The 26,980-nt window shown below is 32.9% G+C and overlaps 1 protein-coding gene and 1 long non-coding RNA gene across 2 annotated transcripts in view; one reads left to right on the top strand and one right to left on the bottom strand.

Moving 5' to 3' along the window:
- Positions 1–26,980, top strand: part of Ets65A (DNA-binding protein D-ETS-3) — a 158,399-nt gene that overhangs the window by 93,464 nt on the left and 37,955 nt on the right. Inside the window, exon 6 of the mRNA XM_076407008.1 lies at positions 13,572–13,643. Within this exon, the coding sequence (XP_076263123.1) occupies positions 13,572–13,643 (72 nt within the window). The remainder of the gene's footprint in view (positions 1–13,571; positions 13,644–26,980) is intronic.
- LOC143198270 (uncharacterized) lies at positions 3,706–4,053 on the bottom strand. The gene is made up of 2 exons (XR_013006188.1): positions 3,867–4,053; positions 3,706–3,825 (listed from the first exon to the last, which is right to left on the bottom strand). It is a non-coding gene; the product is annotated as an uncharacterized LOC143198270 (long non-coding RNA).

The raw sequence follows: 26,980 nt of genomic DNA on the forward strand, positions 1-26,980 counted from the left end.
CAAAAGTGACAGGCTTCCAACCAAAACAGACTATCGGAGAGAATTTAAAAAATAACGTTATTAAAGAAATGAAGAAACGATTTCTGCAAACAGAAAATGTTAATATCCTTAATGTGGCCACTCCCTTGGATCCTCGTATCAAAAATATATATTTCCAAAATGCATTTGGTTATTCCAGAGCCATTAGTAATATCAAAATATCTCTTAAGTATTTGTGTTGCAGAGCCACATCCACAGCTTCAGAAAGGCTTTTTTCCAAAGCTGGTCTACACCTGTATCAGCAACGGATCAGACTCAAGGGAAAACACCTGAAAGTTTTTTTTTACAGAGTGCGCCCCAAAGATACTAAGAATGTTAATTTTTTTCTTTAACTTTCGTCATTTCAATAACAATAAACACATTTCATAAATATAATAGACAGTTTTACTTGTTACCGAAAACATCGATGTTTGACTTTTGTTTCTATGCTAGCATCAATGTCAACATGTTTTTCTAATATCGATCATTGCTAATGCAAAGAACCCTTCAATGATACCCGAAATCAACGTCCGATGGTTGCCAGATATTCGTTATCGCCTACTGGTAGTCGTTGCTGGCTCCCCGCACGTGTTCAACATCTGGGGTAATATTTCTAGGTATTTTGTACATGCCTCAAGGTCGCTACAACAGTTTGCTTAATCATTTTTATTATTACACACTATTAGTATTTTTTAATGATATAAATATCACTAAACACAACAAAAGCATCGCCTCGAAGAGGTGAAACGAAATACGAAATGCTCGTCAATAATCCGCGTTGGAAACACAAAGAATGGTTCGAAACGGTAGCGGAACAACAACAGCATCCATTTCCAGTTAGATGTCCGAAAAGGAAACGGCTGCGATCGATCGTGGAAGGAGAACCGGCGGAAAAGTGGAGCACCTTTTGGGCGAGGGCGATGGTGGCGACGCCGTTTATCGGCTACGGGGAGATAGCAGCGCAACGGCGAATCGGAAAGGGGGCATTCGGGCCGGCAGTCCGGGAAGGAAAGGACTCTTTCCTGTTCCGGGAACCCAATCAGACATCTCAACAATAATTGATAACAGCGTATAAAGTCCACGTTTTCATACGATGGATTCGGTTCATTCATTTTTTTTTTTGGTTTGCTTTTTAGTAGCGTTTTAAAATTGATTTTTTAAATTAATCTCTTAGAACTTCAACAATCTGCCTGTGACAATAAGTATTTTTTAACTTATAATATAAATCTTATTCTAAAGACTATTCTAACTTATTCTTGACATGATTACATCTCATTCTATGTGTCTATTAATCAGTTCGAATGGTAATGCTTTTGATCTCGTCGCGCTCACTTAATTGTTTGTCGGCAGTCTTTCAGAGTACCTTGCATTAACACTTTGGATAACGCACGTTATGGGTTCCAAGGAGATATCCCGCTGAATTAGTTTGTTGGTGACGTAATATGGTGAATCTACGATGGCTGGCAATACTTTATTTTGTAACCATTTAGAATCGATAATGTTCTATCTGTAATGATAATAAAATATCTCCCAATCTTTTATATACCACCTTCATAAAAAATAGTGATTTAAGGTGGTTATTTGTTTTTCCAAGATTAATAACTATATATCAATCGGCGAGGAAACCGAGAGCACCTAGAGGCCTAAAATTTGGCAGGGTTAAAACCTATATCGAGGAAGAATTTTTTGACGTTTTTAAGAAAATATTTGTTTAATTTGCGCTACATATAAATATAGTCCAATAAAACGAAATACGCTCAAATCAAGTGCCCAATAATATATAAAAAAATATTTTAGGTTCTATTAAAACTAAAATTTAGTGTGTTAAAATATTATTAAACGAAATTATTTACTTCTAAACAGTGATATATAATATTTTGTGTTCCTTTCGGTTATTCCCGTAATGTTGGAATCATTAAAAGGCTATGACAAGTTCGGATAAAAAAGATTAATAATATAATGTAGAATAACATTTTAAGCTTTTCGTAGAATGAATCAATAATTGTTCACTTTATCGGAAGGTATATCAGCTGCAAAATACAAACTCGACAAATGCAATAATTTCATCCTAACCTGGATTAACAAGATTCGCGAGTAACAAGAATCATTCCTTTTTGTTTAAAAGATATTTAGGTTTTTGCAAGCAGCCTCTGACTTAATTTGATATTTAGTGAACACAAAATAGTTGAGAAAATTGTTCTTGCTTAAGGGCTGATAATAATTGAGATGATTCTGGAATAGTATAATTATTGTGTTGGAGATAATTCTAAAAGTTATTAAAATTTTTGTATAAATTTTAGTGGTGTTAACTTGTTATCATTTTACGTTTCATTAGTTAATGCATATCCTGCGAAATCATCGTGAATATTGCAGGAAATAAATATGTTAATGTGTACATCAATAGTTAAAATAAATATTGCAAGTAATATCAACAATTATAAAATAGATTCATAGAATTTTAATTCCTCATTTATTGGCGAATTGCTAGTTGCCACGAGATTTCCGATTTACATAGAATGCCTAGATAATAGATTGAAATAAATACATCTACCAACAGTAACAAAATTACAGCTACTGATATATCAAGAGTGGAATAAATAAGAAAAGTTCATGCAAATTTATTGTAAAATGTAGGTCCAGAAAGTATTCTTTTAATAAAACTAGTGTGTTTATTGTTTCTCAATATATATTTTATCTTAAATATTACGTCTGCAACAATACAGAAGCTCAAGAATAATTTGGCATATTCAATAATATAATTTGAGATTTTTTTGTAAAACTTCACAATTATGATGTTTTCGTAAACATGTTATAGTTTGTTTGTTTAGTAGTTTGTGCTGATTATTTTAAATTACAATATAATTATAAATTCTAATTAAAAAAATGTTTATTACCATTCCAATACATTTGGCACGGTCATTTTATCAAAATATATATCTCTAAATACATAAATATAATATCCCAAGCGAAAACCCTTGAATTACGTAATAATGAGTAAATTAAAGGATGCTCTAATATAAACAGTCACTACATACTTCAACCCTATTCTTGGTAAATGTTCGATCGCAATTAAAATACGATTTGGAATTACCGTTAGTAGGTCATTATATTTTACATTTTTCCTATATTTTATATTATTCTATATTTTAATATTTTATTTATATTTATATTTCCATTTAAATTTTAGTTGTATACTTGTTTTTGTATCCTTTTTGTATTTTATCAGTCAGTCAGTTACATTTATTTTATTGTATTCATAGTCTACTTTTATTTCTGCCCTATATAATCGTATTTTCAAAATGGCCTACTGTATTACAATACCTTAAACTCGTTGTTATCAATCCGTCTGTGTCCGACACAATAGTATTCAAGTGACCAAAATTTAAATTAAATAAAACTATGTTGAGATGCGAGAGAGAAAACAAGGTTGTAAATTAAATACAATTTATTTTCTCTCTTCCTTGAGTAAATTAGTACCCAAACATATATGTATATATATATATATATATATATATATATATATATATATACATTTAAAAGATATTACTTAATACGTCATGGGAAAAGGATTATGATTCAAATAGCATGTACTTACTATTAACGAAAAGTCTAGACTGGTCAATGTGGACAGGAATTCTATGCTTTCAATAGTACTTCAATTAATACAATAATTTCTTCAATTAATGCTCATTCAATTCTTTCTTTTTCATTCATTTCAATAGTTTCTTCTCCAAACCATTCAATACTTTCTCTCAGCAATACTTTATTCTTCTCATTTTCAATAACACTCTTTTCCTCGGTGTTCATGCAAATTACTGTCAGACTGTCTCCTCGTTGTGGATGCACAGTGTTTTATCGCTGAAGCTCCTCCCTCGGGTTCTTGGTGGTGGTGGACAAGGCTGGTCCAAGAAACCCTTTTCTGTACCCTGATTCGCTGAGAATATCGGGGTGGGAAACACTCTTCCAGCTAGGAACTTCTCACGCTGATAAAACATGTGCGTTTCGGATTCTTAAGGAATTCCCAAAAATTTCACGATTTCGGGGCTTCTTGATATTTATGGTTAGGCGCCATAAAGGAGTCCTCAGGTCTAACCTCCGACACGTTTCGTCTAGCCTCGGTACTTAAACCCTCGTTATCCTAAACACTCGACAACGAGCCGATGGGAATCATCCTTGTTGAACACGTCTGTTCTGTTTATTTGGTATCTTTTTGCCTGTCTATATTTACCAGATGTTCAATATACTGCGAACGTTATGTTTTTTATCAGGTCATAATTCTTTTCCATGTCCTATATATTAAAAACCTCAATAATAAATTAGACCCTCTAACAATAGAACCGAAAGAATTCTACAATTAGCGTAACTTACGTTTTACAGGGCAGTCCCAACCATTCATAATAAATTTGTGTCGCAACAACTATGTTAATGAATCTAGAGCAAATTTGAAAATTATAGTAATCATTATTGAATAATGAATCCAAGTTAATAAATTGAAACATATTTAACGCAAAAGCCAATGCCGAACTTTCTCTAACTAGGCTTTAAAGTAGTTGAAAAGAGACATATTAAAATATATTAAATTTTCGTTAATTTGATTCATTTTTGTCTTGCCTGATAAATACGATTTGAAATCATAATTAAATGAAACGTAAGTAAAACAAATTTACAAAATACAGTTTAAATCAGGTGTTAGGTTATCTAAATAAAATAAAAGTAATCTAGCTAGCCTATTAATCAGAAATTCCTTTCATGAAAACTAGATTTCTAAAAGTAGGACTTAAAGTTGGACTTGTAGGACTTAGAATAGAGACTTGTTGTGAAATGAAAACAATCAGCCAAAGAAAAAAAAATTTACAAGTGAAGATGAGCACAAACTTGTATCATATTGTATTGTTTGAGGATGGTAAGCATTTTGCTTTCATCATTTAGGAAGCGGACTAACTCTAACTCCATTTGCCTTTAAGGCAACCTTTAGGGCTTTGGATCTGTTGTTAGGCTTTCTCACAACCAGCACATTTTGCAACTAGAGCGGTGGCATGACGCCAAGAACTTATCAAATATTCTTTCTGTTATACGTTAACAGTAAAATACATCAAATTACAATCCTGCAGCCCAGCTAGTGTCATCTCTACAGACATTAAAGTAGGCACAAGATTGTCATAGTAACAATTGTCAACATTTTTTTTTTTTTTTTTTTTTTTTTTATTACTCTTCGTGAGTCCACAATCTGCCCTATTGGCAATAAGTATTTCTTCTGTTTATATTATATATACATGGCATGTAGAAAATCACTTCATTAAGCAATCTTCTGTATAAAATATTATCTTAATTAATTAGTCTTATTCTAATGCTTATTCTAAACTCTACATATGTCCAGTAATCAGATCAGGTGGTGTTAAACGTTTTAGTCTACGCACTTCACTATCACGTCGCATATTTAGCTGATTAGCGAGTACATTGGGATGCACTGACACTCTTTCGAAGTACTTCACACAAACACGTTGGATTACACTCGTTATAGGTTCTAGAGGAATATCGCGTTGTATCACTTTATTTGAAATATAGTACGGAGCATCAACAATGGCACGCAACACCTTATTTTGGAACCGTTGAATGATGGATATATTAGATTTGCTAGCGGTACCCCATAGTTGAATTCCATATGTCCAAATGGGCTTGAGTATAGACTCATACAGCAATACCTTGTTATCTAATGATAACTTGGATTTGCGCCCAATGAGCCAATACATTTGATATAATTTTAGTCCTAGTTGTTTCCGTTTAGAGAGTATGTGCTTCTTCCAGGTTAGGCGTCGATCTAAATGCATACCAAGATATTTAACATGCTCTGCTTGGGGGAGTTGACGATGATTGATATTTACTGGTGGACATGTTCTTCTACGCAGGGTAAACGTTATATGCGTGGATTTTGATTCATTGGCTTTAATGCGCCATGTCTTCAACCATAATTGTATTTGCTCCAGGTGGGTTTGTAGGTTTATTGATGGTGTGACTGGGTCTTCATGGGATGCTAAGATTGCTGTATCATCTGCATATGTTGCCACAGTAGTTATTTTTGTGGTGGGCAGATCAGCCGTATACAGAAGATACAGTACTGGACCCAGTACACTACCTTGCGGAACTCCTGAATAAATGGGATTTAGTTCGGTATATTCATCGCCTTGATTTACAATAAAATGTCTGTCAGTGAGATAAGATTTTAGTAGCTGATAGTCCGGATGAGGGAGAAGTTTCTTTAGTTTAACCTGCAAGCCCGTATGCCATACTTTGTCAAAAGCCTGAGATATGTCTAGGAAAGCAGCCGAACAATATCTTTTGGCATTTAGGTCAGCGTTTATTTGGTTTACAAGTATATGCACTTGTTCTATAGTCCCATGCTTATTGCGAAAGCCAAACTGATGTTCTGGAATAATTTTTCTTTTTTCTATTATATAGTTTAGTTTTTTTATGTATAATTTCTCGAAAACTTTCGAGATTATTGGTAATAAACTTATAGGTCGGTAGGAGGTCACATCTTCTGGTATTTTTCCTGGTTTAAGTATCATTAATATTTTAGCTACTTTCCAGATACTAGGGAAGTAATTAATTCGTAGCATGGCATTAAATATATATGTTAATAGTTTTATAGCCTTTTCTGATAGTTCTTTTAAAATTTTGCCAGTAATTAAGTCATAACCAGGAGCTTTTTTAATATTAATCTCTCTCATTATTGTATGTTTAACTTTTTTGACCGTTAATTTCTCGTGCGGTAAATCCATTTGAAATGGCGAATCTAGAAAGCTAGTAATTTTATTTTCGTCATCTTTATGTAGCTGAGACTGGAAAGGTTTAAAAACATTTTTTAAGTGTTTTGAGAAAATGTCGGCCTTCTCTTTATTGCTTCTCGCCCAATTATTTTCGCTTGTTTTAATAGGTGGGTTATGCTGCTGGGATCTCCTAAGCTTTTTTGTTGCTTTCCACAACGAATAGTCTGTAGCCTCAGTTGATGTCAAGTTTTCTAGGTATTCTTGAATGCCTTGGTTCTGTTCAATTTGGATTAGATCTCTCAGCTCTTTTATGGCCCTATTAAATTTTCTTTTATTCTCTTCAGTCCTTTGCTGTTGCCAATTTCGTCGTAACTTTCTTTTTTCTGCTATCTTTTTCTGTATTGTACATGATATCTGTGTATTTTTTCTTGGAAATGTTTCACTGTTGGGAGTCGCGGAATATGCTGCCTCCTGTATATTTTTTGTAAGATTTATTGCTGCTATTTCTATATCCATTTCAGTTTGTAACGGTAAGTTTAGAGAGATATTTTGGTCTAAGTTTTCTCTAAATGAGGGCCAGTTAGTTCTATTATTGCACAGAGAAGGGGGTTTATCTTTGATGGTAATTTTTGAAGAAATTGTTACTATTATTGGTGAATGATCAGAAGACAGGTCGAAGCATGATTCTGCCTGACACTTTTTTGGATCAATATTTTTTGTAATACAGAAATCTATTGTATCTGGTTTTTTATTTCTGTCTGAAGGCCAATATGTTGGTTCACCAGTAGAGATATGTTGTAAGTTATCTTTCCTTATGGCTTTAAGCAGTTCTCTACCTTTTGAGGTTATTATTCTTGAACCCCACATTAAATGTTTTGCATTATAATCTCCTCCTGCTATAAATCTATTACCTAGCGTACTGAAGAATTCTTGAAATTGTTCTGCCTTGTTGTTATGTTTGGGTGGGCAATAAATCGCAGAAATTGTTAATGGTCCATGGGCTTCCTCTATGGTTATACTGGTGGCTTGCAGGTAGTCTTTGCGGAATTTTTCTTTTTCGAAATGCTTTATATCATCTCGAATTATTATGGCTGTACCTCCATGTGCTTTATCATCAGGGTGATTTGTATGATAAAGCTTATATTTAGGAACTTTCAGATAATCCTTGTCCGTAAAGTTTGTTTCGGAAACCATCATAACGTCAATATTTTGTTCATTTACGAACATTTTTAGTTCCCTGGCGTGTTGTTGGAGCCCATTGGCATTCCAGACGGCGATTTTGTAGCTATTGGTTTCAGGCATTAGGCAAGTTTGCTTACGACGGTTGTGAGTAGACCAAGCATCGTACTCATTTGATCCATTAGTTTGGCCATCATATTTTCTAATCTTGAGATGTTGCTAGTTTCAGTAGGTTGAGATATTGTCTCTCGTTTTTGTGCTGAACCATTTTCAACTATTTGGGCATAAGTTATGTCTGGTTGACTTGTTCTGGTGGGTAGTGGTAGATTGGTAGTAGTGGATTGTTTTTGTTGATGCCTTTTTTCCCTTAAGGCAGGATAGAGTTTCTGCTGTAGTTGCTTGTGAACTGCGCAACCCTTGTAGTTCGCTGGATGATTTCCGTTACAGTTCACACATTTCACTTTTTCATCGCGAACTTTACGAGTACAATCTCCTGTCTTATGTTCTCCTGCACATTTTACGCATCTATATGATTTGCGACAGTAAGTCTTTGTGTGCCCGTGCGCTTGACACCTTGTGCATTGTGGTATAATTCTCTTTATATGTGGTGGTTCGCATTTAATAATATTATTTTCCAATTTGGTGATTTCATACACCGCCTTATTATTTCCATTAGGTTTTATGTCTATATAAAAAAGAGGCAGAGGTTTTTTTGTCGTGTGATGTCGTATATTGTGAATATTTACGACCTCGTGGCCTTTTTCTGCTAGTGCTACCTTGATGGTGTTAAAGTCCGTCCCGTGATGTAATCCTTTTAATACGAATTTAAATGTTCTCTCGGATTTTGGCCTGAATGTATGGTATTGGGTGTTTCTTTCATCTAATTCTTTTATAAGAACTTTAAAGTGATCCGCTTCGAACAATTGGATTTTAATTGTTTCATAGCTCACTGTTTTAATTGTGTAGTTCGTAGTAATGGTTTTCAATAAGTCATGGATGTTTTTTATTATTCCTACCTTATAGACTGTTATTGGTGGTGGTTTGGGAACAACTTTTTCAGGGCTTGGTTGTATGTTCTCTTCAATTTCTTCCGACAGGTTGCTAAAACTGTTTTTTGTCTCTATCGGTTTCTGCAACCAATAGTCACTGATTCTTGTTTGTTTCCTCGCGATTTCTTCTTCTGGACTTCTCAATCGTTTTTTGTTAATGACTGTAGTCCATTCTGATGGTGGAGTTTGCGTTATTGCTGTTTGTTCTAATCTTATATCAAAGTGTGCAGGTGATTTGGTTGAATCACTATGGTTTGCCATTTTTTAATTTTTAATATTTTATTTAATTTACTTCCAGAGGATAAAAAAAATAAAATAAATACATTGTTTATTTCACGCACTTCATTTTCCACTTACGTTATTTTAGCACTAGTTTTTTACTATAAATACTATAAATGAATTTCAAAAGGACTGTTGTAAAATAAGATGAAATAATTTTAAACACTAATAAAAATGAGATGCAGTCCTTTTGTCTGGTCACGTAAACTCGTATTCACTACACTTTAGGTCCACTGAGAGACGGATAGCCGCGTCTGTTATGCGTTTTTAACACTCAATTAAATAACCGTAATAAAATACTGGGTTTTTTTAAAGAAAGGTATCTTTTTATAGCTTGGACCGTATTGAAAATACGTCTTCACCCTACGAAGGTTGGAACTGAACTAATTGTCAACATAAATATAAAATAATCTGCAGCAAATAGTATCAGTACTTCGGTCAATTCATCCAAGTACTCTAGTAGCATAGCCAGAAAGACTGGCATATTTAGCTGTCGTTATTTTACTTACATAAATAACATCGCTAAATGTATTTATATTCAAGTATATACAAAATATGTACAAGAAAATTAAATACTGCCCAACCCTGTTTACAACACTACAATTTTAAGACTAAACACAGAAATACAACTACAACAATTTTGCTACTGCAAAACTTTATAGACTGCTACTGATTTTATTTTTATCGCCCATGATGCCCAATCATCGATCACTCGAGACAGCGGTATAATGTCCCATGCATATATGTGTCCAATCAAGGAACTGTAGACACGAAAGGAGCGAGAACTCCGGTGAAGAGCGATAAAAGCGTTAAAGAGAAAACGGCGCCTATTACGACGACGACAATGACGCGAACCCGAAACCTGGAGGCGCGAGGGAGACACAGATATAGGGCGAGAGGGAGAGAGAAAAAATCAAGTGGTCGGGTATTTATGTTCGGTGTCGAGATTGTTAAAATAAGCCGGGCGTCGAGAGGCTGGATCGAAGCGGGCTGCGGAAAGGATTCTCTTGTCGGTTTCCACGCCAGTTGCTGCCAAACACGGTTCAAGTGAGCCGTGATGGAAACAAAAGCCATTTCCACCGCGGAACGGGAAAAACGAGAGAATTCCGCTTCGGTCTCGTCCCGCCTCCTCCCCCGCCATCCCTGTCCTTTTCTGTTCAGCGGTAAATCTCGACCGGGTGTGCGCTTTCTGCACGGATGGGTTCATTCTTCTCCGTTCGTCTTTTTTTTTATTTTCCAAGATCCGAAATTGAATTTTTACCAAACAACGACGCAAAAGAGCCGGACTTGTCAAAGTGAGAAAATATCAATTAAGTAAACGATACTTAAGTATTAAACGAGTCAATATTGCTTTTAAGTGGGCAACAGACATACATTTTCTAAAATCAGTTGAATCGATAATATCAATAAAAAAATATGCAGGCTTCGTTGGCGCAATAGTAAAAGCTCACGGGACGGTCTTCCTACTGTTGAAATAGTCGCGGTTTCAAATTCTGCTGGGGCATGGTCGTAAATTTATGTTTGTGATTGTTTAATATTTGTGATTGTCGTTGGCAAGAGTGCATAATCCGACATGGAAAATGATCCCAGTCACGTCAGTAACCAGGCTGAGTAAGACTCGCGTAAATCACTCGCCAGTCGGTAGGCTTAATGCTGACGACCGGGGTTCTGAATCCATGTTAAACTGTATGTCCAGTCCAAATAATTAAATAAATAAATAAATCCAATTGGTAAAAAGGAGACTTTAAAATATTTAAAAAAAAGAAAAAAAATATCAATTTAATGATTGGACGAAAGTAATTTTGGTTTTCCTAATATATGGTTTTAAAGTCTATATTAGTAGTAATACTGATCTAATGAGGTCAATAGAACATTCTAGATACAAAAGTAAAGTTGTGGTTTACTCAAGAAAATGTTATTGCGAATGAATTAAAAATAAAAAAAATAAAATAAATTTTTAAAAAAATAGAGGAAATATACATGAAAGCTGAAAATAATATGAAGAATTTAAAAAAATGGAAAGGTACCATGCCAAGCATTTTATGTCACTACCCTTATATTCCTATATTCTTTTATATCTGCTGCAACTCCATTTAGAAGCTCAGCAGCTACAAATTAAATCACTGGTGCCTGCGTTGTAGTAATTTATTTACTTACTTCCAAATATAAAAATGTCCTTACTACTGATAACAGGTCGATTGAAAAATTCCCGGCCTGACACATGACAAAACTTGGCTTGACGCCGAGTTTCCGAACACTGCCCCAGGAAAATCAACCATCAAGGATTAATATGCTAAGTTTAGACGCGGTGAAATGAGCACCGAAGACGATGAATGCAGTGCAAAACTTAAAAAAAAAATGATTTTGAATGACCGTAAATTGAAATTTCAAAGATATCAATTGAAAGTGTACATCATATCATTCACGAATATTTAGGTATGAGAAAGCACGATGCAAAGTGGGTGCAGCACGAGCTCACTTTTGACCAAACTTGACTTGACTTTTGAACAAAAAGACGAGTTGATGATTCGGAGCAGTGTTTGAAGATGATCAAGCGTAATAAACCGGAGTTTTTGCGTCGATATGTGAAAATGGATGAAACATGTCTACATCATTTTACTCTGAAGTCAAATCTACAGTAATCCGAGTGGACTCCACACGATGAACCTTCTCCAAAGCATGGAAATGGGATGCGCATGGAATAATTTTCATTGACTACTTTGAAAAAGGAAGGATCGTCAACAGCAACTATTCCATAGCGTTATTGGATCGTTTGAAGGACGAAATCGCCGAAAAACGGTCGCAATTGAAGAAAAATAAAATGTTGCTTCACCAAGACAATGCACCGTATCACAAGTCAGTGAAAACGATGGCAAAAATTCATGAATTGGGCTTCGAATTGCTTCCTCATCCACCGTATTCTCCAGATCTGGTCGCCAGCGACTATTTTCTGTCCTCAGATCTCAAAGGAATGCTCGCTGGGAAGAAATTTTCGTCAAATGAAGAGGTGATAGCCGAAACTGAGGCCTATTTTGAAGCAAAGGACAAATCGTACTACAAAGATGGTAACGAAAAGTTGGAGGGTTGCTATAATCAGTTTATCACCCTTGAAGGAAATTATGTTGAACTAAAAAAAAATTGCCAAAAAATTGTGTTTTACTACGGTAGGCCGGAGACTTCTCAATTGACCTGTTACTGTGGTTTTGGTCGAGCAAAAGTTTAATGTCCTTAAAAAATTTAACACAGAGAACCGCAATCCACTAAATACTGTAATATCTATAATGGCAAGAAGGGAAATGAATGAAATTGAACTGCAATGTCAAGTTTAAACCTCAAGCAAATTGCTTGCAAGAAAAGTATGGAAAAAAGTGTAACGTTATAATTCATAACATTACACTTTATTGCTTATTATGAAAAGATAAATAAGATTTAAATGGTCAAGACATTGTTCATTGTCATTTTGTTTCATTTCTTAAATTCATTTTAAGGGGAATTTCTGGAGAATCACCAAATGTTTCTGGAGAAATTTAACTTAGATTATTGGTGATTTTTAGACATTTGCATTGATAATCCTGCTCGTTACTATTTACAACTAATGCGATCAAAAGCAACCATAATTGATTAATGGGAAATGCGTAGCCTTCCTTCAGAACAACACTAGAATACATATTTAATGGAAAAAAGAGAGATTAGTTAGGAAGTTTTGACAAAAAGACGAGTTGATATCTCTTAATGGTATAAAATCAAAGGAAACCCGTACAATTTGTTTGGTTAAGTTTTTCACGTGGGGATGTCAGAAATGCTACATTGATATAATTATTGTTCGAACATGAAAATTAAAAGAGCATCGATCAAAATAGCACCATTGTATTGATTGGTGCTTTAAATGTAGATACATTTATATACATTACTTTTTCTCCAACTAATTATTTCACAAAAACAGCGTGTGTAATATTTGTGGAGATTATTTTATAAAAATAAGTTATAAAAGTAACGAAACGAAACTATTACATAGTAGCAAAAAAAGAGAAAATGCTTTCATTATTTACTACCAAAAACAATTTAAAAAAGTTAAATACACATCCTACTACAAAGAAACATATTTAACGTACTCAAAAAAGCGTTTGTTTAAACTTTAGCATTTTACAGATAAAACCATTGAACACATATAAAATTGAACAGCTATAATCAATAAAAATTTGTCAGACAGTTATTTTGTGTATATAGAGTATACTGATCACATTTTCAACAAATCAAATATATTATTCTGTATTTCTAGGATATGGATCGAACACTTTATCTAGTATGACAAAAGCATCGCTGGATCCACATAGTCATCTTAGACAACCGGGTAAGTATTCAAGAGTTAGTCAAATTAAATAAGAGTTTAACAAAAAAAATGCAGCTAGAAATAATTAATTACTAAAACAAATATTACAACTGTAAATTAGGTTTGAGTTTGGACAATAAATTACGTAATTGATGCTACATTATATTGGGCTTCTACAACTATAACCGTGTCACTGCTTACGTTTTTATCATGTATCACTTGATTTCTCTCCTCTCAATATGCTCAATTTTGATCAACAGAAAAGCCCTTGGGAATTATTCAAGCATTCAAAACGAAGAACATAATCTGAAATATTACTTATATAAGTTTTAATTAAAGTAGATTTTGTTTAACTAATTTTATTTTTTCACGCGTTAGGAAAGTATTGATGGGTCACTTAAAATTTATAACATATACAAAATAATCAGTGTTTTCCTTTTGGTATTTTTTTGGAGATTCGCACACTGCCTGCCTACATATTAGAGCTTGCATGTATTGTGATTATTGATCATTTTAAAACTGCATTTTATAAAAAAACATGGAAGAAATATGTGTTAATCAACATATTTTCCGTCACTTTTTTCATCTTTCTGACATGGCAATACCGCGTCGAAAGATTTTACCCCATTCGTGTGGTAACCATTTTCCCTACTTTTGTAACAATCCATCGGATGTAAATATCTAGAAATGATCTATTTATAGGCTATTAAGCTGTTTGAAAGTCCCATGAGAATTTGAACTGGTTTCTCGTTCAACAAATATGTACCGACCTTGAGGCACGTCGAATTTTACATCGTGGAATAACGGTCTACAAAATACCCAGAAATATAATCCCAGATGTTGAACACAGGCGGGGTGCCAGCAGCGCCAACTAGAACCCGATAACGAATAGCTGGCGGCAACCCCGAGACGTTTATCTGGGATGTTATTGAAGGGTATTTCGATTCATTCAGTGCTCAACTATCGTTTGGTTTAGACGTGCCACCATCGACTGCCCAAGCCACGTCTCCAGATAACACCGCTGCCATCGGTTTTATCATTTGTATTTTTCACATTTTTATATAGCCAATAAATAACGGTCACATAATGTAAACACCACTGTTTCATTTCGTTTTACCTTAATTCACCGAGCCACATCATTTACCCTAAAAATATTATAATTTCCAGCTTGGTTGGCGCAGTGGTAAAGGCGACAGGACGGTCCATCTACTATTGCGATAGTCGCGGGTTCAAATCCTGCTGTGGCATGATCTTAAATTTACGTTTGTGATTGTTTAATATTTGTGATTGTCCTAGGCAAGAGTGAAAAATCCGACAAGGAAAATGATCCCAGTCACGCCAACAACCAGACTGGGTAAGACCGGATGTCTTCCGGAATTATTTCTAAGTTGGTCACTCGCCATTTGGTAGGTTTTATACCGAGGACCGTGGTTCGAATCCTATGTTAAACTGTAGGTCCAGTCGAAATAAACTCCTAGTTGGTAAAAGGAGACTTTAAAATATAGAAACAAATATTACAATTATATTTTTTCAAAGTTGTTTGCCATCAACATTGATAATTTTCAATTTTTAATTACTAAATCACACTACTAGCTTCTAAAAGGGTTTGATTGAATTCGCCAGCATATTCCATGAAATAAAATGCAATTTTGGGCGTTCTATGATCACCGTCTATATGTTATACATTGAATAACTCAATAATACTAAATGGAAAATTATTATTTTAGGTAGAGAAATATTAAAAATATCGAACTTAACATTACGTTGGGTTTTATGACTTCTTATTTCTTCATCTGGTGAAAATTGGTATATATAAGAGCCAAATCTTAGAGTATAGTGAAACAAATAGCAGTGTAATTCACAGATTTCAGTGATAATTATTTTAGTGATATAGTAATAGAGTGGTTTTATTTTAGTGATATTGTTTTTTACTGACTCTCTGTAAACTAGTGCTTCTTTCATCTAACCAATGTTTGCATCAAATTGGTTTAAAAGGTCTAAAAGGTTAAAATAATAATAAGAATCTAGAAGATTAAGAGCAACATTTCCTTTAAATTCCAAAAACACTTTTAAAAACAGATCCGTTTCATTTTATGTTGATATGAAAATCTTCATTTAATTCCGGACACCCAAATTTGTTTTAATCTTTTAACTTTTGCTGTTATTTATATTGGCTAAAATTTCCAATTTTTTTATTATTGTCCGTAGTGCTTCAACAATCTGCCCAGTAGCCCATCTCCTGCATAAAATATCTTATTCTAGATTTTAATCTAAGATCTCCATTAACCAGGATGGCGTTAAATATTTCACTCTAAGCAATTCACTATCATATCGCACCTTTAGCTGATTACTAATTGAGGTTCTACAAACACTCTTTCGAAATACATAACATAAACACTAAATGAACTCTGAATTATTATAAAATCGGTTCAGAAATCAGTTGATTCAAAAGGATTTCAGTTAATAACTTCAGTAGATATAATACGGAACATCAACAATGACACGCAACACTTTATTTTGGAACCGTTTAATTCTGGATAAATTAAACTTGCTAACAGTACCCCAAAGTTCGCTTTCATATGACCAAACCGGCTTAAAAATTGATTGGTACAGCAATGCCTTATAACCTGATGATTACTTAGATTGACTCCGAAGTCCAAATTGTCCTCATTTTTCCTCATTTCCTCATTGTCCTCATGCTTCTTCCAAGTTAGGCAGCGATCTAGATATATGTCAAGATAGTTCCAAATTTAATTATGAATTATATTATGAGACAAAAAATAAATTCGAAAAAATAAAACCTAAACTACATATGTGGGTTTATAATAAAAATAACAAAGAAACAGTTAATTCCTATTATTACAGCTAGACTAAACCCGAGGCTTGTTATTTTCCTGCGTTCTGTAAAAGAATACGTGGGGATCCCGACCCCCATAGAAGCTTAATAGAAAAATCTGAATCACGCGCGCCCTCAGCGCTATCTACCAGCCGATCGACGAATGATAAAACCAGTGAATTAGCACCGGCCGAACGGCAGGAGGGGACGACATGCGATCATTATTTTTTTCTTTTTTTTTTCTTTCTTTCTTCTTCTGTGCCGTGTTTGACCTCGATACGGCCGACGACAAGGTGAACGTAATGTGTAGAACGGGCCGTAATTTCAACGGTTTATGGGATTTACGTGTGTATTTTCGCCGTAAGACTGTTATCCTGAGTGGACGTTTACGACGACCTGGACGATCGCTATAAAGAGCCGTAGGCGTGAATTTGTTAGCGGATAATGGAGATAAGCTACGGGTTTACCTTTAATGATTCAGTTCTCTATTGGAATAATTCTATTAGAACGATGAAAAAGCAATCCACGTTTTTAATTTTTGTATATAAAACATTATCTTATAATTCTATAAGTAACTTTTATTTAACAAATTTAATCCAGGATATCGTAATTTTTTCTACGGATTTAAACTATTGTGGATAACCATAATTGGCTATTATGAAAAGTCGGTCTTAATAGTTCTGACACCTAAATGATAGCATATGTTCAACTAAAAATTGCCATACTATAAAGCATAACTTCTTGATATTGTTTAGAACGTGGTATAAAAATTCACATATTTTACGCGCTTTTCATTACCATATTTTAAAAACTAATACATTGTAATTCATACTAATTCGTGTCAGAATCAGAGATTGTGAATTAGTTTCAGAATCAGACAATATTTTCCTTCTCATTTTATTCTAGTTAAAAGGAGACACAATGATGTCTGATTTATTTCAAACCCGTAAGCGAATGAGCCTGTCAAAGTCGCCCAGTTGTCAGACATATGCAAAATTCTTGAAAGCTATAGTGATAAGAAGTTATAACTCTAACCTATAAACTATTGTGGCTTATAATTAACTGTGGTTTTTAGATGTACTATAATGTTAAAATAAATTATGTTTGATAAGATTTTTGTTGAATTATTTTATTTAGATTAGGATTTTGTTGTATATGAAAACCCAACTGAACTAAAACTCAGAGGTAATGTGGCAACATTGCGACGTTTTGCGTCACAAATTTAAATGACGTATGTACAAAATAACTTTGAATAGAGAATTAGTTAGTTTAATAAAAGGAGAACTCATCGATCCTTGCTATAATAATATAGTTCATATGTTAATTAACTCTGCTGTTTTTTCCTATATATACTTCACTACACTACAAAATTAAATAGTTTGATTTTTTGAGCTTATGTTCTTCTCTAGTAGTAAAATTACAGCTCTTCGATATTAACATGAGAATAAAATATTTCCGCATGTCCCTTTACGATTATCTTATTTTCCTGGACAACGGTCGGTATCTGAAAGTCTCAATGTAAATAATAATTCCTATAGTATCTCCTAATCCCTCAGAAAGCCTCTACGAAGCACAGGTGTGGTACAGGTACGTCTCTGAGAAACAACTTGCACTACTTCAAGTGTTCCAATCCAAAAAATTCCGCGAGTTACTCAATTCCCAATGGTTATGAAGGTACGTCAACACTCACCTCGAATCAAACATGCCGTTCGTGAAGAATTTCACGAACATGCTCAGTGTAAGGTTCTCCCTAGGCGCCTTAGAACACGGCAACACCTTGGTAAAATCCCTACCCATCCACAAACCTCGGTAAATAGCTAACTATGACAATCCCTATCGTAACCCAGAGTATCTGTCGCCCGCACTGCCAAACACTTCACTATTGCGAACCCGAAGCTACATCAGCAAAAGAACTAGCTGGTCATTCTGGAATAAGAAAAAAATCCTGCAGCATCTGGATATATCTAATATAACAATTTTTTTAAAATTTATATTGTTTTTCGCGCAACATCCCCTTATATTAATTCCATTTCAGGTCCATATCGATGCTAAAATGTGTTTAATCAACAATAACTTATTATGTACAAATAACTGAGATTTTTTTCCATTTATCTAAAACATGTATTTATGTTTCAATTTCAGTTATTTTCTTTTCTTTTTAATATATTTCCTCTAATAGAATGCATTCTAGGATATTTAGCTTTGCTGCTCTATAGAATCATGATATGAAGTTTCAATATATTTAAACTTAATACGCATTTATTATCTTTGATTGACTTCTTTTCTCCATACCTGGGTCTAGCTTTTTTATATAACAATGTAAATAACTCAGCCCTACAATCAGTTTTTAACATTAACACATTTTAAACATTCTGTCTAAAGCGAAAGAGTTCAGTGCATTGATTTAATATGATTTTATGAAATTTTTGAAGAACTTGTGGAAGTCTTAGGCTATATCTAAGAATATAGCTTAAAAAAATTTAGCTCGTAGTCTTTTTAATTATGTCTGTGTTCTATATACCCAACGAATCATTGTTGAATGTTTGTTCATAAAATCAAACTGATGAGCTGATATTAAATTCTTGTCTCTTTATAATGGGCTTTAGCTTTATCAAACCTAATCTTATCAATATAATCTATATACATTTTCTAATGCCTTACCTTTTATCGGTATCAGTAAGATACGTCAAACACAAAACTGGCAAAAATATATAAGAACTTATAAATACCGAAGCTAATAACAACCTAAGCTGGATTTATGGATGTATATGAATTAAAACTGATACAAATGGCACAATCCTTTTGCATACTAATTGTTGATAAGAATCTACAAATACGCAGGATAAGGTTTTATTTCACGTTGTCATAATAAGGGATTTCAGTCTTACTAAATAGTTTAGATCTTGTTTCAAAAAAACGAGACGAATGATTAGTAGCAATAAAACGTTACGGTCTGATATATACAAAACCCCATCTTTCTAAACCTGATTTAAAAGTTACTATGGAATAACAGATCCCACTTGTATCTGAAATCCTTGATCTTCGTAAATATTTACTATCAGTGGATGATCTGGCTTTGATTTAAGGAAACTTGAACAATCTTTGAATTTTGCAGATATTTCATAAATATAAACATAGCTTCCTTTATTTAATTTACCTTTTATTTATAATATTCAACTCAAATATTGATAAAAAGACAAAAGTTGTTTTGTTATATAAAAAGTTATATTAATAAACTATAATAAAGTAGAACACGAAGTAGAAATATGTGGGAATATGGTTGCAACTTCCTTTAAATTACGGAAATATATAATTAAATATATGTTAATAATAACAATAAGTAAACAAAATAAACTTAAAAACTGAATATTGATTGGCTAGTATCTTGATTTTACAATAACAGTAATTGTGCAGACACGATTCAATCAATTGAAGAACAAAAGAATTATCTTGCATGAAAAAGAAAGAGAGCTATCAATTTTTTGAAACATAATTTAAATCTAATTCAAAATTCATCAATGCAAGTTCACTTACCATCACTCTAAAAGAAGGAAGAATTCAATATAGATTATTTACCCAACTGTCATGTAAGAAGATACCAATTTGCAATGCAGGAAAACTACTCGCTAAAAATTATAAAACTATATTCGTATATTTTAATACAAAAGTATAATATACAGCAGCACTATTATGATTATTAAATATTATTTATATTTTTCATAATATATGAAAGTATGATTATCACTTCCTTTAAATTACAGAACTGCATAATTAAATATATAAATATATGGTGCATATAACAGCAAAAGGTAACAAAAAAAATCTTAATCACTAGATCCTGATTAGCTACAAAACAAAGGTTACTGTTTTGCATTGAATCAATTGAAAAACAAAAAATATATAGACAACCAAAGAAACAAAAACTCATAAAACAGAAACAAAAGCTATAACATATTGTAATTAAAAAAACGATATAAAATAATGTAATTTAAAATATATTTCCATTCAAACAATATTCCAAAAATTCACACAATACAATAATTATTGCCGAATTTAGACTGGCAAAAGACAAATGAACAAAAATTGCCCGGGGCGATAACAGACTAACAGAAGGGTGGGACAATGTTTTGGGGGTAATGCGACAATGATCGAATCAGTTCCTGTACATAATCAGGTAATTACTGTCTTGGGCTTTGATCGCAGTTATATTAGTTGGTCCTTAGGGACTATACATGCCCCTAGCCAAACGGGGGTTACGCATGGGGTTCTCTAACGCAATAAAGACCGTAATAAAACTTTTCATTAGGAAAACAGTACAGATTTTTATTAGAAATGTTCGATTTGAGAAACAATAAATACATTTATAAAATTAGTATTCTTGATTTCATCATAAAATGTCATTATTTTACTTTATTTATGTCAAATAAAATCAAAATAATTAAATTATATTATATTTTGATTAGATTTTTTAGTTAATTTTTTTAAACTGATATTCACCTCTTAATTAATACTTATTTGCAGAAATTTACACTATTTAAATTTATGTATCTATGGTATGTTCAAAGTTATTTTGTACATACGTCATTTAAATTTGTAACATTAAAACGTCGCAATGCTGCCGCATCAACTCTGAGTTTTAGTTCAGTTTGCTTTTAACATGAACAAAATTCTAATCTAAATAAGATAATTCAACAATAATGTTATCAAATACAATTTATTTTAACATTATAGTACATCTAAAAACTACAGGTAATTACAGCCACAATAGTTTATAGGTTAGAGTTATAACCTCTTGTACCTATTGCTTTCAAGAATTTTGCATACGTTTGAGAACCGGATGACTTTCACAGGCTCATTTGTTTACGAATTCAAACTAAACAGACAACATTGTGTCTCTTTTTAACTAGAATAAAATGAGAAGGAAAATATTGTTTGATTCTAAAACGAATTTACAAATTGTGGCAGGCAATACATTAAACATCTTGATGACGTATGTACAAAAAAAAAATTTGAATAGACTATATATATACTATACTATATGTATCGTTTTATTGCTTTTCATATGATGGTGTGAATGATGAATGAAGGATATGAAGCAACTTCTCTAGCTATGTTTTTAAGTGAGTTTGCTTTAGAAGGAGGCCAAGAAAATGTTGGGATCTATTTTTTGGAATGCTAACAAGTTGGAAACTCCTGCCTGCTGATAACACACCTGCCTAATCAATTCAGGTAATATTGAATGACATATGGTCGGTACTGCAGAGGACTGCATTTCTGAACCAATGTTAAAATGTAAGATAGAGAAACCCAGATTATAAAAGACACACTCAGATACTAAAATATAATATTTAAAAATATGACCATACTCCAAAGATACTGATTTAAAAAAAATTAATAATAAATTTCTTCTTAAGTGCTTTTCATCCAAATACTTTCATAAATCCTGAAACCTCCCCTTTTCAGAGAACTGCAATCTACTAGATATAGATACTGTATTATCTTTAATGTCAAGGAAGGAAGATATTAAGAAATTTGACCAAGCAAGTAAAATGATTGCACGAAAAATATATAAAGAAGTATAATGTTATAGTTCATAACGTTACACTTTAGTCCATATTACGAAAAGATAAAAATTAATAATATTTAGGAAAATTTGTGGGGAAACAATTTGAGATATTTGTCTTGGATTATTGGGAAATTTAATAAATTGGCATTGGCAATCCTGACTATTATATTATTTGATCTAAAAGATATTAAAAGCATGTTTATTAATAATAAACGTATATGGCGGAAACTTCTAGTTGTAAACGTCAATGTGGAAACATCGAGAATCAAATGACGTTTTAATTTAATATCAACGTTTACTACGGAAAATTCGTGTTTCTCACCGGTCGAACAGCACGACTATTTTAAGGCTGCCTTTGTAATACGCAGCTTTTGCTGGCGATATTTATCCGTGCAGTTCTCGCACGCAACCAGCCAAACGTACGTTTATCGAAAGATTCTCTGATTTTTAGTGAAGCACAATTTTTACCTTTATGTAAAACGAATCATGTATCACGGGATTGTGATGCAATTATGTATTTTTAGGGACATGAATAAATTCGTAGCGTTTTGATTTTGATTTGAATTTGTTTGATTGTATTTCATTAATTCTATGTTAAAGCTAGTCTACTGAATCTAATATATCTTAGCTATTAGATTTAGCAATACATTAGATATAAAATAAAACAGAAGAATGGACAGAATGGAGACCCCATTATTGAATCAGCGGAAGAATACATAAAAGAGAGACAAATGAATTGGTGGGGATAGCTATAGAGGATATAAGATAGATAAAGAGAACCTGGATAGTAAGGACGAGAAGGAGATATATCAGAGGGCTACCTAAGAGAATGTTAGAATATTCTTGTTAAAAAGAGACACAATGCTGCCTGATTAGTTTGAAAACGCAAGCGAATGAGCCTGTCAAAGTCGCCCAGTTGTCAGACGTATGCAAAATTCTTGAAAGCAATAGTAATAAGAGGTTATAAACCTAACCTATAAACTATCGTGACTGTATAATTAACTGTAGTTTTTAGGTGTACTAAAATGTTAAAATAAATTATATTTAATAACATTATGCATATGCTCATAACATATGCTCACTGAATTATTTAAATTATATATTTTTTAGTATTTTTATATATGCCAGTTACTATAAATAGTAACTGGCATATATTCAAACTTACAGAAGTAAGATTATTTATGAACAATTCGCCTTTAAATTAATGATATATCACTGATCTTTTTTCTTTTTTTATATTTTTAAGTCTCCTTTTTACCAATGAGGGTTTATCCGGATTGGACCTACAGTTTAATGTAAGCTCCTAACCATGGTCCTCGTCATTAAGCCTACCCACTAGTAGATACTGGAGTGACCGAGATCATTTTGTCCAATTTTACATTCAGAAATTACAAATGTTAAACAATCACCAACATAAATGTACGACCATGCCCCAGCAGGTTTCGAACTTGCGACTATCGGACGGATAGGACTTGGACGGTCCTGTCGCCTTTACCACTACGCCACTCAATCCGGCTCAAATTATTTTTGTGAATCTTCCTTTAAACAAATTTATAATATTTTTTTTTTAAAGTCAAATATGCGACAAACTACCTCACGTACTAACCACTATAGTGAATCGTAATATTCGTATGTCATAATAGCATTTTAAAGATCATCAAGTTAATCTGATATTTAACTGAAATTAAAAGCTTTAATTTAATTACTTTTAAATATTTGATTAAAAAAACATTAAATCATTATATTGTGCATTAGATTCTTCAAATTATAATTTTTCTATAATAATATCTTTAAAATTTCTACGGTAGGTCCCATAAACCAAAAATAATTTAATTATACATTGAAAGCGATTGAAACTAATAATAATCAATTAATATTATAGCTTAATTAGATTCGGCACATTAGATAAGTATACAGAGAAATGTGTCAAAGGATAGATATATTTTATCAAATACTATAAATAGCATTACATTTGGTGGAGCGTTTGAATTGGCTCTTCAGTTACATTATGATATGGGGATATTTTGTAGACTTATACATTTTTCGCCTGAATTAGATGCAACTCTGTGTGAGCATCTAGAGAATGCTTCAGTATTTAAAGGAACTTCCAAAGAAATACCAAACGATCTGTTACAGTGTATGCTTGACCTTTGTCATGCACAAATAATTGAGGAAATTAATAATTCTTCATTTTTGAAATGTGAAACAACTTATGTTGCTGCAAAATCTCAACTGGTAGTTATTTATATCTAGAAATAACTACCAGTTGAGATTTTGCGATGGTGAGCCAATTGAGCGTTTTTGAAACTACTTAATTCCTGAAAAACGTGATGCAGAAACATATAGTACAACAATTGTAAGCGTTATAGATCCCTTAATTCAAAATTCACCAAAATAAACTGATCGCACAAAGCTATGATGGATCAGCGGTGATGAATGGCCAACGTGCAGCTTTAATTAGATAAAAGGGTCTTTTTGATCACTATGGACACTGTTATGCACACCAATTAAATTTGGTTATATCTAAAGATGTCTTCTGCTGTACAATCCGCACGACATTCCTGGCTTGTCTAATAATTCACCCCAACGGGTAGAAGTGTTGAACAAAATTGTGAACAGAAGGGAATCCTCGGCGCTGTAATATGTTGGAACTTTTATACACGGACTATAAATATTGTGTACGAAAATAGAAATAATCTCATTGAGTGCGTGGATGAAATAGAAGATCAATTCTCCAGCAATACAGCCTGTAGTGCAACAGCCCCTATTCACTGTAGATTAAATGATGCGGTCTTCAATTTTTGGCTAACTTTTTTCCATCATGTGATGCCCCATGTAGGTATCTTTTTTAACCAACTAGAGAAAAGCAAAATGCAACCTGGTGGAATAAGAGACGCTATTGATAATTTTGAATGCTGTATTATTCAAATTCGAAATAATATTGATAACATCATTAGTGAAGCATCAGATACATCAGATACTAGGAAACACATTGAAGGACTAGGACTAGACAATTATTAAAAATCGTCAGTTTATCTAAGAAATAGACAATTTTAATGACAAAGTGATTACTAAATTTGCAAACAGAAAAGAACTTAGGATAGAATTAATTTTTAAAAAATTGCGTGTGTTTTTACAAAAAAAAAACATCTTAATTTTTTTCTTAGGAGCCGCCACTGCCAACACTACTATTAAATAAAAGTACTGATCATTATAAACCACGCTATCTACATGCAGATATTTCCTCACATATATGCTACACCCTGTACTATCTGTTAAACACATCAATATTTTTAAATGAATAAAACAAGCAATATATTGAAGTGTTCTTTTGGAAGTGCCGTTAAGATAAAGGCACAATTAAGAGAGAGGTCAGAGAAAAAAGCTCCGAAAGATGAACAATTTAGCCAAGTCTCACCGGAGGACTATGGAGGCGATGAAAAAAACAACCCTCTCGGCGTGGAAAAGTTAATTTCAGCCGTAGCAGATAATTCGAGGGTCCTTTTTTCCTAATAAATGGTCTCGCCGCTGTCTGGATTCGCGTCTTTGTTTGTTCGCGCGCGCGGCACAGTCACTCCTCCTGTTTGTCTAGGACTACTTTTCGTAATGCACGATTTTGCTGGGCAAACAGTGTACGATTTAACATTTATTTGATGGAAAGGACAGACGAGCGGAGCCCCACCGTCGATCCGATGACCGTCCGAATCGAAGATCGATTGATTGCCGAAATTGGGAAAATTAGATTTGTGTAAAAAGGGGATCACGTACGAATCTACTCTTCGACCGTTCATTGGCTTTGCCATCTGTCCGTTACGGTTTTATTTTTTCGAGATTTAATCCCAAGATGAAATATTGTGAATCGTACTAATGACGAATATGGACACAGTGATATATAAATAGGTCCAAAAAATATAATAACACAATGTTATTTACTTCAAAAAGGACACTTAGATATATTTTATACTACGTGGTATTAACAATTAATTAATAAACCGTATAACTAATTAAGTGATTACATGTATTATAATCATTTTCTTATTTTAGAAAGGTATTTATTGGGAAAAGTTGGTACAATATTTTATAATGTAACAAAATATTATTATCATATTCTACAATTTTCCCCATCTTTCGTACAACATAACGATACCATCTGGAAAGAACTATGTTGGTGCTTCAACCTTTCAAAACCGTATAGCTACTAAACCGCACTATGTAGATCTGAGCAAGTAGTAATTAGAGGACAGTATGTCTTGGGGACAACATATAACTCTTGCAACGTGTACGCAATCATTGTCATGTAAGAGGATAACTTTGCGCCTATTAGTCGCTATTGCTGATCTTGTTTTACAATAACATGTTATTCAATTTTTTTATTTGAGATCGATAGGAATCTGCAATAGCAGCTGCATTCGGTTTTAATTTTTTTAAAATTTATTATTTGTTTAAATTATTGTAATTTAAAAATTATTTGGAGTATAACTGAACTTTAACTATGCACAATTCTCATAAGCAATTATAATTTTAACCCAACTAAGATAATTTACTCGAAAACTTCAAGGCACTATGTATTAAATTTAGTTATTATTGAATACAAAACAATATTTGAAACTTTAGTTTAAAATTTTAATTAACTAAAAATAAATATAGGATATAAAATTATAACAGCTCAATTGAAAAGTCCCCGACCTGATACATAGATGGCGCTACTAGAATTAAATCATTATATTTTATAGTTAACCTCAACCCTCAAGAGATGCGTGTATAATTTTGACAGCTGTCGGATCATTACCGACTTTGATACCGATTTTGACCCGATTGTGAATTATAACATTTTGGGTGAAGCAACTTTGGTTATTGTGAAAAGATGGATAAAAAGGAATTTCACGTGTTGATAAAATATTGCTTTTTGAAGGAAAAATATATAGTTGAAGCAAAAACTTGGCTTGATGCCGAGTT

This window comes from Rhynchophorus ferrugineus, unplaced genomic scaffold (assembly GCF_030347505.1).
Source record: "Rhynchophorus ferrugineus isolate W39M unplaced genomic scaffold, kcgeb_rfMv2 rfM6, whole genome shotgun sequence".
NCBI classification, from domain to species: domain Eukaryota; kingdom Metazoa; phylum Arthropoda; class Insecta; order Coleoptera; family Curculionidae; genus Rhynchophorus; species Rhynchophorus ferrugineus.